The sequence below is a fragment of the Hemiscyllium ocellatum genome (assembly GCF_020745735.1).
Source record: "Hemiscyllium ocellatum isolate sHemOce1 chromosome 27 unlocalized genomic scaffold, sHemOce1.pat.X.cur. SUPER_27_unloc_1, whole genome shotgun sequence".
NCBI lineage: Eukaryota > Metazoa > Chordata > Chondrichthyes > Orectolobiformes > Hemiscylliidae > Hemiscyllium > Hemiscyllium ocellatum.
This window is the reverse complement of record NW_026867476.1, coordinates 2,479,048-2,492,722: the sequence shown is the minus strand read 5'-3', so window position 1 is coordinate 2,492,722 and position 13,675 is coordinate 2,479,048. Positions and strand designations below refer to the sequence as shown.

General features: G+C 59.2%; 1 protein-coding gene across 5 annotated transcripts in view; it reads right to left on the bottom strand.

The window, feature by feature from the left end:
• LOC132807016 (E3 ubiquitin-protein ligase RNF31-like) overlaps window positions 1-13,675 on the bottom strand; it is a 38,931-nt gene that overhangs the window by 20,928 nt on the left and 4,328 nt on the right. For all 5 annotated transcript variants that reach the window (XM_060821299.1, XM_060821302.1, XM_060821301.1 and 2 more), the window contains 6 exons: window positions 11,456-11,534; window positions 7,381-7,561; window positions 5,675-6,197; window positions 4,733-4,990; window positions 1,123-1,386; window positions 753-935 (listed from right to left, as the gene is read on the bottom strand). In XM_060821299.1, coding sequence (XP_060677282.1) covers window positions 753-935; window positions 1,123-1,386; window positions 4,733-4,990; window positions 5,675-6,197; window positions 7,381-7,561; window positions 11,456-11,534 — 1,488 coding nt within the window. The remainder of the gene's footprint in view (window positions 1-752; window positions 936-1,122; window positions 1,387-4,732; window positions 4,991-5,674; window positions 6,198-7,380; window positions 7,562-11,455; window positions 11,535-13,675) is intronic.

Here is a 13,675-nt window from a genome sequence, read left to right as displayed (position 1 = left end):
AGGGGCATTGCCCGACTATGGAGATGTAGGTGTTGAAGGGTGTTGGCTGACTATAGAGATGTTGGCATTGGCTGACTATGGAGATGTGGGCATTGAAAAGCATTGGCCGACTATGGAGATGTGGGAGTTGAAGGGCGTTGGCCAACTATGGAGATGTGGGAGTTGAAGGGCATTGGCCAACTATGGAGATGTGGGAGTTGAAGGGCATTGGCCAACTATGGAGATGTGGGAGTTGAGGGGTGTTGGCAGACTATGGAGCTGACGGAGTTGAGGGGTGTTGGCCGACTATGGAGTTGAGGGAGTTGGGTGTTGACCGACTAGGGAGTTGAAGGGCGTTGGCTGACTACATAGAGATGTGAGAGTTGAGGGGTGTTGGCTAACTATGGAGATGTAGGTGTTGAAGAGCGTTGGCTGACTATGGAGATGTAGGCATTGAGGGATGTTGGCCAACTATGGAGATGTAGGCATTGAGGGATGTTGGCCAACTATGGAGATGTCAGTGTTGAGGGGCATTGGCCAACTATAGAGCTAAGAGAGTGGAAGGGCATTGGCTGACGATGGAGATGTCAGTGTTGAGGGGCATTGGCCAACTATGGATGTGAGGGAGTTGATGAGCGTTGGCCAACCATGTTGAGTGGAGTTTTGAAGTCATTGGCCAATCGTGGCAAAAAGGTGAGCCCCTGAGCCCACTAACCTCTCCGTCGGGCTAGTTTCCCATGCCCCCCTGACCACCCCCGCCCATGCCCACTGACCTCTCTGTTGGGATGGTCCAGCTGAATGGGCACCTCGTCCTCCTGCCAGATGTGAGTGTGGAACGGTTCAAGGAGTTGTCGTTGCAGGTCGATGACAGCCTTGTCCACGTCGCCCCTGTTCATGTAGAGAGCTTGCAGCACCTCCTGCTGGTCGGAGAAGCCCATGGCGCAGATCTCCCGGAACTGGAAAAGGGGGAAGTGGTGGGGGGTTAGAACCCGCCGACCGAGAGAGACGCACGGTCAGGGCATCACGAAGCCGCAGGGTTAATGACCAGACCCACTCCTGCCCCCAACCCGACAACCAAACGCCCAGTGACTCCCTGACCACCCCATCCCCCCCTCCCTCTCGACCTTCCTCCCCCGCCCCTACCTTGCGGGCCCGGCTCCTGACGCACTCTCCCACAGCCTCCTCGAAGTCCCCCGCAGCGTGTAGCCAGGCCTGGCGCGCCTCGTCCCTGGAGACAGGGCCCACCTGGTCCTGGGCCATGGTGTGGCCTTTCTGGGAGGCCAGGTCGGCAATACTGTCTAGCATCTGGGGCAGCTCCGTCTGCAGCCAGGCCAGGGGCTCCTCCGTGCCCGAGCTGCGGAGGGCACAGCACACTTCCTCGGGGCTCACCAGCTGCTCCTCGCCCATCTGTGAACACAACACGGGACCGTCACTGCAATGCCCACCGGGCACAGGGTAACACGCCACCTTCACTCCAATATCCACAGGGCACAGGGGAAAACAGCAGCCCAGCCATACGCCCGCTCCTCCCTCAAAACTTAGAAAACAGAGTCCATGTACACTCATGCAGCAACCACTCAATGCTGACCTAGATATCCCTAACTTAATCTAGTCCCGTTTGCCAGCCCTTGGCCCATATCCCTCCAAACCCTTCCTATTCATGTCCCCATCCAGATGCCTTTTAAATGCTGTCGTTGTACCAGCCTCCACCACTTCCTCTGGCAGCTCATTCCATACACGCACCACCCTCTGCATGGTGTCCCAGGGAGACAGGATAATGAGGAAGGCATTCAGTCCACTTGCCTTCATTGGTCAGAGGATTGAGTATATGAGTTGGGAGGTCATGTTGCGGCTGAACAGGACACTGGTTCAGCCACTTTTGGAATATTGCGTGCAATTCTGGTCTCCTTCCTATCGGAAGGGATGTTGTGAAACTTGAAAGGGTTCGTAAAAGTTGTACAAGGATGTTGGAGGGTATGAGCTACAGGGAGAGGCTGGACAGGCTGGGGCTGGAGCGGCTGAGGGGAGACCTTATAGAGGTTTATAAAATTATGAGGGGCATGAATAGGATAAATAGACAAAGACTTTTCCCTGGGGTGGGGGAGTCCAGAACTAGAGGGGCATAGATTAGATTAGATTCCCTACAGTGTGGAAACAGGCCCGTCAGCCCAACAAGTCCACACCGCCCCTCTGATAGGTTTAGGGTGAGGAGGGAGAAGATTTAAAAGAGACCTTTTTCATGCAGAGAGTGGTACATGTGTGGAATGAGCTGCCAGAGGAAGTGGTGGAGGTTGGTACAATGACAGCATTTAAAAGGCATTTGGATGGGTATATGAATAGGAAGGGTTTAGAGGGATATGGACCAAGTGCTGGCAAATGGGACTAGATTAGGTTAGGGACATCTGGGTCAGCATGGACAGGTAGGGTGGAAGGGTCTGTTTCCGTGCTGTACATCTCTATGATACTATTTGCCAGGGTTCTGTCGATATTCTGGGGCGTGAGGGAGGAGGTGATGTTGGGTGTGCTGAAAACCATTGAAGGTAGACACCATCGCCCGGATCCTGATGGGATCGATTCCCAGGATACCGAGGGAGGCGAGGATTTCTGTCTCCTCATTAGCCACAACGAAGGTCCCGGGAGATTGGAGAGTAGGCCATGTCACTCCTGTGTTTGAGGCGAGGATAATCCGGGGAAGGGTCGACCATGTCAGTGGGAGATTGCCAGGGACAGGGATTCCCTTGCATTTGGAAGAGAAGGGATTCGTGAGGGACCGTCAGCGTGGCTTTGTGCACGGGATGTCTTGCCCCACATCGTGAGGCAGTGACGAAGGTGATCGGTGAGTGGGGTTGGCAGTGGAAGGACTTGACTAAAGTATTCGACAAGGTCCCTTGCAGGAGGCTGGTCCACGAGATTACGCCCAGTGGGACCTGCGGAGAGGTGACATATTGGCTCGGTCTGAGAAGACAGAGGAGAGGTGGGCTGGGGTGATTTCTGACTGGGAGCTCTGTCAACAGGCCAGTTAGTCTTACTTCGGTGGTAGGCAAAGTAATGGAAAGGGTACTGAGGGATAGGATTTATGAGTATCTGGAAAGACATTGCTTGATTAGGGACAGCCAGCACGGATTTGTGAAGGGTAGGTCTTGCCTTACAAGTCTTATTGAATTCTTTGAGGTGACCAAGCATGTGGATGAGGGTAGAGCAGTGGATGTAGTGTACATGGATTTTAGTAAGGCATTTGATAAGGTTCCCCATGGTAGGCTTATGTGGAAAGTCAGGAGGCATGGGATAGAGGGAAACTTGGCCAATTGGATTGAAAACTGGCTAACCGGTCGAAGTCAGAGAGTGGTGGTAGATGGTAAATATTCAGCCTGGAGCCCAGTTACAAGTGGAGTTCCGCAGGGATCAGTTCTGGGTCCTCTGCTGTTTGTAATTTTTATTAATGACTTGGATGAGGGAGTCGAAGGATGGGTCAGTAAATTTGCAGATGATACGAAGATTGGTCGAGTTGTGGACAGTGAGGAGGGCTGTTGTCAGCTGCAAAGGGACTTAGATGTGATGCAGAGCTGGGCTGGGCAGATGGAGTTCAACCCTGCCAAGTGTGAGGTTGTCCATTTTGGAAGAACAAATAAGAATGCAGAATACAGGGTTAACGGTAGGCTTCTTAGTCAGGTGGAGGAACAGAGGGATCTTGGGGTCTATGTACATAGATCTTTGAAAGTTGCCACTCAGGTGGATAGAGCTTGTAAGAAGGCCTATGGTGTATTAGCGTTCATTAGCAAAGGGATTGAATTCAAGAGTCATGAGGTGATGTTGCAGCTGTACAGGACTTTGGTTAGGCCACATTTGGAGTACTGTGTGCAGTTCTGGTCGCCTCACTTTAGGAAAGATGTGGAAGCTTTGAGAGGGTGCAGAGCAGATTTACCAGGATGTTGCCTGGAATGGAGAATAGGTCGTACGAGGACAGGTTGAGAGTTCTCGGCCTTTTCTCGTTGGAACGGCGAAGGATGAGGGGTGACTTGATAGAGGTTTATAAGATGTTCAGAGGAATAGATGGAGTAGACAGTCAGAAACTTTTTCCCCGGGTACAACAGAGTATTACAAGGGGACATAAATTTAAGGTGAAGGGTGGAAGGTGTAGGGGAGATGTCAGGGGTGGGTTCTTTACCCAGAGAGTGGTGGGGGCATGGAATGCGCTGCCCATGGCAGTGGTAGAGTCAGAATCATTGACGACCTTTAAGCGGCAATTGGATAGGTACATGGATGGGTGCTTAATCTAGGATAGATGTTCGGCACAACATCGTGGGCCGAAGGGCCTGTTCTGTGCTGTATTGTTCTATGTTCTATGTTCTAACAGGGGTGTCCCGCAGGGATCAGTACCAGCACCACTGCTGTTGGCCAACACGAAATGGAAGCGCAGGTGACCTGATCAGTACGTTTGCAGATGACAGACAGTGTGATGGAGTTGTGGACACTGAGCAAGGTTCTCAAAGGATACAGCAGGACATAGACCGGCTGGAAAGTCGGGATGGGATTTGGCAGAGGGAGTTGTGTCCGGCCAGGGGTGGAGTGATGCATTGTGGGAGGTCAAACGCAAGAGGGTGGGGCGCTCGGAACACAGCGGGAGCGATCCAAGATGGCGGCCGAGGGAGTTCCGTCCGGCCCAGTGCGGAGTGATGCATTCTGGGAGGTCAAATGCAAGAGGTTGGGGTGCTCGGAACACAGCGGGAGCAATCCAAGATGGCAGCCTACTCACGCGGATCATCTGCACCAGGCGCAGTCCCGCTGCCCGCATCTCCTCCTGCCTGGCATGGTCTGCCAGCACACCAGCACCTCCGGCCGCCAGCGACTCCCCCACTCCCACAGGCTCCTCCGGCCCGTGCTGCTCGGCGCGGGGGCTCACCCCGGCCTGGCCCTGGCCGTGCCCAGCCAGGGTGGCATTGGTCCGGTCACACATCTCGCAGATCCGGCCCGGGGTCACGTTCAGGTAGGTGCAGAACTGGCACTGCCAGCCCTGTGTGCGAGGTGGTAGACAGGGGGTGGGGGAGACAGACAGAGAGAGAGAGAGAGAGAGAAAGAAAGAGAGAGAGAGACAGAGAAAAACAATTTCTGTTTTTGTTTCAGACAGAACCAGTTGCTCACAGGAACACACTCCCCCTCTCGGAGATTCGAGTAACCCACCTCCACCGGCACCCAATGAGGGTTAGCCTTGTGGGGCATCACTCTCCAACCCTCCACTGTGAGAGGCGGGACGTGGGGGGAAGAAAGGGACGAGGGGTGGGGAGCGCGGAGGGTCAGTCCACCACCACAACAGCCCCACCCAATCCCCCAAATGATAGCAGGAGGGTCGGGGGTGGGGGGGGGGGGGGGAGAGAAAAGAGGGCAGGGGAGAGGGGGAGGGCAGAGGAGGGGGCGGAGGGGGAGGGGCAAGGGAAACGGGATGTGGACCAGACAGAGGTCAAGGCAAGGGGAGGGTGAGAGAACAGAGAGAGAAGGGGGTGCAAGGGATGTGTGAGGGCAGTCAGGAGTACAGAAAGAATGGAGAGTGAAGGGGGTGGGGGGAGGAGTGAAGGGGGTGGGGGTACAAAGGAGGTGGGGGGGACAAACGGGGGTGGGGGGGAAGAAGAACGGGGGTGGGGGGAGGTGGTAGAGGGAAGGCGAACGTGGGAGCAAGGGGAGGACATTCCAAGATGGCTACCTGCTGCTGAGAAGGTGGCGGCGGATGTCCCTGTTGCAGGCCAGAGTTGGTTGTCGTGGCGACGACGAAACTGGGCCTCCCAGCCAGGCGAGGCCTGTCACAGGCACTGCATAGGACAGCGCAGGCCTCGTTCTGGAAGGTGCACGCCCGACAGGCCCAGCCTTCCCTGGAGGCAGCGGGAGTGGGCGAGGAGAAGGAGGCGGCTGGGGCAGGGCTTGCCCGAGGCCTCTCGCAGGCCCCACACAGGACAGCCCGAGCCTCGTTCACCAGGCCGCAGCTGGCACATGCCCAGGGCCCCCGAGGGCAGGCCGAGGTGCCCAGCTCCGAGAGGCGCCTGTCCGGCCTGGGCGCTGTCACCCCGCTGGGCTGCTCGGTGCTCAGGCTGCGCCAGGCCAAACCGGGCCTTCCGGAAACCTCCTCCCGATCCCCGGCCACCGGGGGCGGTGTGCAGCCAGGAACAGCCGCCCAGAGGCTCCCCAAGGGAGGGCCCACTGCTCCAGGCGATGCTCTGCTCAGCTCCTCGCTGGAACAAAGAGAGAGAGAGAGAGAGCAAGAGAGCGAGAGAGCGCGAGAGAGAGAGAGCGAGAGCGAGAGAGCGAGAGAGAGAGCGAGAGAGAGAGCGAGAGAGAGAGCGAGAGAGAGAGCGAGAGAGAGAGCGAGAGAGAGAGCGAGAGAGAGAGAGAGAGAGAGCGAGAGAGAGAGCGAGAGCGAGAGAGCGAGAGAGAGCGAGAGCGAGAGAGCGAGAGAGAGAGCGAGAGAGAGCGAGAGAGAGCGAGAGAGAGCAAGAGCGAGAGAGAGAGCGAGAGAAAGCGAGAGAGCGAGAGAGAGAGAGCGAGAGAGAGAGAGAGCGAGAGAGAGAGCGAGAGAGAGCGAGAGCGAGCGAGAGCGAGAGAGAGAGCGAGAGAGAGAGCGAGAGAGAGAGCGAGAGAGAGAGCGAGAGAGAGAGCGAGAGAGAGAGAGCGAGAGAGAGCGAGAGCGAGAGAGAGCGCGAGAGCGAGAGAGAGAGAGAGAGAGAGAGAGCGAGAGAAGCTCATCAGCTCATTCACTGCTCAGCCCCATCTCCCCCCCCCCCCCCCCAACTCCGCACTACCCTCGGCACACCCCCCTCCCCTCCCCTCCCCACCTCCTCAGTGCTTCTTCCCCACAGCCCCGTCTCTCCCCTCCGCGCTCCCCTCCCCCACAGCCCCGTCTCCCCTCCCCCACAGCCCCGTCTCTCCCCTCCGCGCTCCCCTCCCCCAAGCCCCGTCTCCCCCCGGCGCTCCCCCCCACAGCCCCGTCTCTCCCCTCCGCCAAGCCCCGTCTCCCCCCCCCCGCGCTCCCCCCACCGCCCCGTCTCCCCCCCGCGATCCCCTCCCCACTACCCCGTCTCCCCTCGATGCTCCCCCCCCCCCGGGCCCGTCCCCACCCCCAAACCTCGACTCCATCTTGCCTCCGTGCTCCCCACCCCTCGTCACCTTGTTCCCTCCACCTCCCGCACTCCTCCACCCCCCGATGTAGACAGATTGTTCATTTGGAAGGGAATCCAAGTGTACGGGGTGGGGGCAGGCGCAGTTTGGTCTCCCCCACTCTCTCTCTCTACCCCGCCCCCTTCAGCAGCACTCCACACACGCACTCCGAGTCCCCTATCTCCTACTCCCAGCAACACCGTTACACAGCACCCCCGCTCCACTCACTGCAACACCAACCCCCCCCCCCACCCCAAGTACCTGGCAGGCAGTGGTGCAGCGTTGCCACCCGCGCCCAACAGTGGCACCCGCTGGTGCCCGCCCCGGGACGGGTGCCGATGGTAGAGGGCGTCGCAATCCCGGCACAGCAACCGGCCGCAGTCCTGACAGTGGATGGCCACCTCGTCCTTACTGCAGATAGCGCAGGAATCTCCCAGTGGGACTGACGCACGGGTGGAGGAAGGGAAAACACTTTTAAAAATCACAAGCTGTATGATTAGATTAGATTACTTACAGTGTGGAAACAGGCCCTTTGGCCCAACAAGTCCACACCGACCTGCCGAAGCGCAACCCACCCGTACCCCCACATTTACCCCTTACCTAACACTACGGGCAATATAGCATGGCCAATTCACCTGACCTGCACATCTTTGGACTGTGGGAGGAAACCGGAGCACCCGGAGGAAACCCACGCAGACACGGGGAGAATGTGCAAACTCCACACAGTCAGTCGCCTGAGGCAGAAATTGAACCCGGGTCTCTGGCGCTGTGAGGCAGCAGTGCTAACCACTGTGCCACCGTGCGAGGGTCGGGAGAGAGATTAAGCTGTCACAAACCAACACCCACCCCCAAACGACTCTGCACCCCACCAACGCCAGATGGGGCATTGCCAGCAGGAGGCGCCGCAGAGGCCTGAGGAAGCCATCACAACTTCCCCAGAGGGGACAAACGCTGCTCCCCCAAGAGATCACCCTCCCCATCAGAGGGGCTCCGATCCTCGACCCCTCCAACACCCTCAGATGGAGGCCAGAGATCGCAGGCAGGTCCCTCATCATTGCTGTAACTAAGTGCGGGAGTGGTGGTCATCTCAGAGCGAGGAGAGTCGACCCATCGAAGACAGAGAGGGGGTGGAATTTCTTCTGTCTCCCTGGGGCGGATGGGGAAAGAGACAGCGAATCCGGGGGATGCTTTACCAGAGGGGGTCATGGAAAACAGTCAAGGCTGAGACAGAGAAAGTGAGAGAGATAGGGAGAGCATGTGAGAGAGACAGTGAGAGTGAGTGTGAGAGGGAGAGAGAGACAGAGAGAGTGAGAGAGAGAGAGAGAGAAAACGACAGAGACACAGCACGAGAGAGAGCATGAGACAGTGAAAGACTGACACAGAGAGAAAGGGTGCAAGAGAGATTGCTAGAGGTTTTTCCATAAAGTAGAACCCACAGAATCCCTACAGTGTGGAAACAGGCCATTCGGACCCCTCTGAAGAGTAACCCACCCCGACCCATTCCCCAACCCTATTGCTTGATATTTACCCTGACTAATGCACTTAACCCACACATCCCTGGGCACTATGGGTAATTTAGACTGGCCAATCCACCCTGACCTACACATCCCTGGGCACTATGGGTAATTTAGACTGGCCAATCCACCCCGACCTTCACAGTCCTGGGCACTATGGGTAATTTAGCACGCCCAATCCACCCTAACCTGCAAATCCCTGGGCACTATGGGTAATTTAGCATGACCAACCAGGGCGTTGCCGGGAATGGAGGGTTTCGGTTATAAGGAGAGGCCGGGACTTAGCGAGTTTGGAAAACATTTGTAGCTGAGGTTGAGGGGCTGAATGTAAGTTCACTCGCTGAGCTGAAATGACAAAACTAATGTCATTTACAAAATACCGTGTAAGAATGTAACAAACACCAGATTCTGGATTAGTGGTGCTGGAAGAGCACGGCAGTTCAGGCAGCATCCGAGGAGCAGTAAAATTGACATTTCAGGCAAAAGCCCTTTGTCAGGAATAAAGGCAGAGAGCCTGAAGCGTGGAAAGATAAGTGAGAGGAGGGTGGGGATGGGGAGAAAGTAGCATAGAGTACAATGGGTGAGTGGATGAAGGTGATAGATCAGGGAGGAGAGGGTGGAGTGGATAGGTGGAAAATTAGCTAGGAAGGTCAGACAAGTCCGGACAAGTCATGGGGACAGTGCTGAGCTGGAAGTTTGGAACTGGGGTGAGGTGGGGGAAGGGGAAATGAGGAAACTGTTGAAGTCCACATTGATGCCCTGGGGCTGAAGTGTTCCGAGGCAGAAGATGAGGCGTTCTTCCTCTGGTGGTGAGGGAGCGGCGGTGAAGGAGGCCCAGGACCTCCATGTCCTCGGCAGAGTGGGAGGGGGAGTTGAAATGTTGGGCCACGGGGCGGTGTGGTTGATTGGTGCGGGTGTCCCGGAGATGTTCCCTAAAGCGCTCTGCTAGGAGGCGCCCAGTTTCCCCAATGTAGAGGAGATCGCATCAGGAGCAACGGATACAATAAATGATATTGGTGGATGTGCAGGTAAAACTTTGATGGATGTGGAAGGCTCCTTTAGGGCCTTGGATGGAGGTGAGGGAGGAGGTGTGGGCACAGGTTTTACAGTTCCTGCGGTGGCAAGGGAAAGTGCCAGGATGGGAGGGTGGGTTGTAGGGGGGCGTGGACCTGACCAGGTAGCCACGGAGGGAACGGTCTTTGTGGAAGGCGGAAAAGGGTGGGGAGGGGACAAACCGGCAGAAAACTAGCCACCAGGATACATGAACACCAACGAGTCACAAAACGACCTGACCCTCACATACGGATGAGGAAAGACAAGACATCCATCCCAGGCCAAACCCAAACAGAGACACGCACGAGAATTCCGAGAAGCATGGTATTCCAACTGGAACTCGAACAAACCCATCGAGTTAGACCCCATTTACCACCCCCTGAGAAAAAGAACAGGAAATGGCGTCACCACATGAAATGACATCACCAACCCAAGCACACCCAAACACACAAAACAGAAAGTGAGCTACACCAGCAGTGCTTCATCCGGAGGCTCACTGATGATGTTGCTTAGTATGGTGACGAAACGTCTGAAAACGAACCTTCCAGCTCAGCGAGCAAACCTGCATCAAGTCCGGGACTTGTTTCACTGGAGTGTAGGAAGTCGAAGGGTGATCTTATAGAGGATTATAAAATCATGGAACATTCCAGGGCAGTACAGGCCTTTCGGCCCTCGATGTTGTGCTGACCTGTGGAACCAATCTGAAGCCCATCTAACCTACACTATCTCATTCTCGTCCATATGCCTATCAAATGACCAGTTCAATGCCCTTACAGCTGGTGGGTCGACTACAGCTGCAGGGAGTGCGTTCCACGCCCCTGACTACTCCCCGAGTAAAGAACCTAGCTCTGACATCTGTCCGAAATCTATCACAAAGTCCCGAGGGGTACAGATTAGGTAAATGGGCGGTGTCTTTTCCCAAAAGTGGGGGGATTTCACGAACAGGGGGCACACCTTTGAGGGGGAGAGAAGAAGGATTTTAAAACGACACAAGGGGCAACTTTTTTTAAAAAAAAATAAAAGTGTTGGTTCATGTCTGGACTGACCTTCCTGAGGAAGAGGTGGGTGTGGGTACACTGACCCCGTTGAGGGGACGTTGGTGTAAGGACACAAACAGGGAGGGTTTGGAGAGTGATGGGCCTGGAGCAGACAGGGATGGGATTGTGGATACGTTGGGGGGGGGGGGGGGGATTTCTCCATGCTGAGAGACTCAATCAGCCTGTCGGGGGAGAGGGGGGGCGACGCGTGTCTGCCCGTCAGTCAGATTGGGGCCGGGCAATGAGACTGCCTCATACCCCCTCGTCGCTGCCTGCTACCCCCCCCCCAACCTCACCCCCCCCCCCCACCCCAGCCCACAATCGACAGAAACTCTTGACTCACCCTCGAATACATTCCAGGGGCTGCCTTCCCCCTCGCTCTCCGGGGAAGATAATTCCCACAGACACTCCGGGGGTGGGGACATCTCCCCACCGCACCCCAGCCCACTGTCAAACAGCTGAGGGGAGGGGGGCTGAGAGACAGGCTCCCGACAGGGGGGCTGGCTAGAATTACTGCGCATCCCTAGTTGCCCCCAACCTACCCCCCCCCCCCCCCTCAACAATCCAGACCAGGGTGACTCAGAGCTGCTGTTGCAGTCCCCAGGGTCCATTCCCGGCTCCAGGGGTGGGGGGGGGAGGGAATGTTTTCGATGATCGGCGAGGGAGAACAGGGCCACAATGAGATTGCACCCAGGTCTCCATCCGACTTGGTCAGGGCTCCCGGGCACTCACCTGCTCCTGCTGCTGCTGGTGCCCCTCCACTGGGCACAGGCTCCCGGTACACCCCCAGGGCTAGGGGGCGCTCCACCGTCTGGGGGAAGGAAATGAGTGAGAGCGGGGGGGGGGGGGAGGAGAGAGGGTAGAAAAAAGGGGGCGGGGCGGGGTAAGGGATGGGGGAGGGAAGGAGAGAGGTGGAGAAGGAGGGAGGGACGAACAGAGACAGGAACAAGAGGGGGCAAGGAGGGGAGATGGGAGAGGGGCAGGAGGGCAGGGGGAGGTGGCAGCGGGGGGGAGAGAGAAAGTGGGAAGGAGAGAGGGTGGGGGGGGGGAAGGAGAGAGGGTGGGGGGGGGGGAAGGAGAGAGGGTGGGGGGGGGGAAGGAGAGAGGGTGGGGGGGGGGGGAAGGAGAGAGGGTGGGGGGGGGGAAGGAGAGAGGGTGGGGGGGGAAGGAGAGAGGGTGGGGGGGGGAAGGAGAGAGGGTGGGGGGGGGAAGGAGAGAGGGTGGGGGGGGGAAGGAGAGAGGGTGGGGGGGGGAAGGAGAGAGGGTGGGGGGGGGAAGGAGAGAGGGTGGGGGGGGAAAGGAGAGAGGGTGGGGGGGGGAAGGAGAGAGGGTGGGGGGGGGAAGGAGAGAGAGTGAGGGGGGAAGGAGAGAGGGTGGGGGGGGGAAGGAGAGAGGGTGGGGGGGGGGGAAGGAGAGAGGGTGGGGGGGGAAGGAGAGAGAGGGGTGGGGGGGGGGGAAGGAGAGAGAGGGTGGGGGGGGGAGAGAGGAGAGAGAGGGTGGGGGGGGAAGGAGAGAGAGTGAGGGGGGAAGGAGAGAGGGTGGGGGGGGAAGGAGAGAGGGTGGGGGGGGAAGGGGAGAGGGTGGGGGGGGAAGGAGAGAGGGTGGGGGGGGGAAGGAGAGAGGGTGGGGGGGGAAGGAGAGAGGGTGGGGGGGGAAGGAGAGAGGGTGGGGGGGGAAGGAGAGAGAGGGTGGGGGGGGGAAGGAGAGAGAGGGTGGGGGGGGGAAGGAGAGAGAGGGTGGGGGGGGGGGGAAGGAGAGAGAGGGTGGGGGGGGGAAGGAGAGAGAGTGAGGGGGGAAGGAGAGAGAGTGGGGGGGGAAGGAGAGAGAGGGTGGGGGGGAGGGAGAGAGAGGGTGGGGGGGAAGAAGGAGAGAGAGGGTGGGGGGGAAGAGGGAGCGAGGGTGGGGGGGAAGAGGGAGCGAGGGTGGGGGGGAAGAGGGAGCGAGGGTGGGGGGGAAGAGGGTGGGGGGGAAGAGGGTGGGGGGGACGAGGGTGGGGGGGACGAGGGTGGGGGGGACGAGGGTGGGGGGGGACGAGGGTGGGGGGGGACGAGGGTGGGGGGGGACGAGGGTGGGGGGGGACGAGGGTGGGGGGGGACGAGGGTGGGGGGGGACGAGGGTGGGGGGGGGGAAGAGGGTGGGGGGGGGAAGAGGGTGGGGGGGGAAGAGGGTGGGGGGGGAAGAGGGTGGGGGGGAAGAGGGTGGGGGGGAAGAGGGAGGGAGGGTGGAGGGGAGAGGGAGGGAGGGTGGAAGGGGAGAGGGAGGGAGGGTGGAGGGGGAGAGGAAGCGAGGGAGGGGGAGGAGAGGGAGCGAGGGTGGGGGGGAGGGAAGAGGGAGCAAGGGTGGGGAGGGGAGAGGGAGCGAGGGTGGGGAGGGGGGGAAGGAGAGAGGGTGGGGGGGGGAAGGAGAGAGGGTGGGGGGGGAAGGAGAGAGGGTGGGGGGGGAAGGAGAGAGAGGGTGGGGGGGAAGAAGGAGAGAGAGGGTGGGGGGGAAGAGGGAGCGAGGGTGGGGGGGAAGAGGGTGGGGGGGGGAAGAGGGTGGGGGGGAAGAGGGTGGGGGGGAAGAGGGAGCGAGGGTGGGGGGGAAGAGGGAGCAAGGGTGGGGGGAAGAGGGAGCGAGGGGGGGGGAAGAGGGTGGGGGGGAAGAGGGTGGGGGGGAAGAGGGAGCGAGGGTGGGGGGGAAGAGGGAGCGAGGGTTGGGGGGGAAGAGGGTGGGGGGGACGAGGGTGGGGGGGACGAGGGTGGGGGGGACGAGGGTGGGGGGGGACGAGGGTGGGGGGGGACGAGGGGGGGGGGGACGAGGGTGGGGGGGGACGAGGGTGGGGGGGGACGAGGGGGGGGGGGGGACGAGGGTGGGGGGGGACGAGGGTGGGGGGGGAGAGGGAGGGAGGGTGGAAGGGGAGAGGGAGGGAGGGTGGAGGGGGAGGGAGAGAAAGCGAGGGAGGGGGAGGAGAGG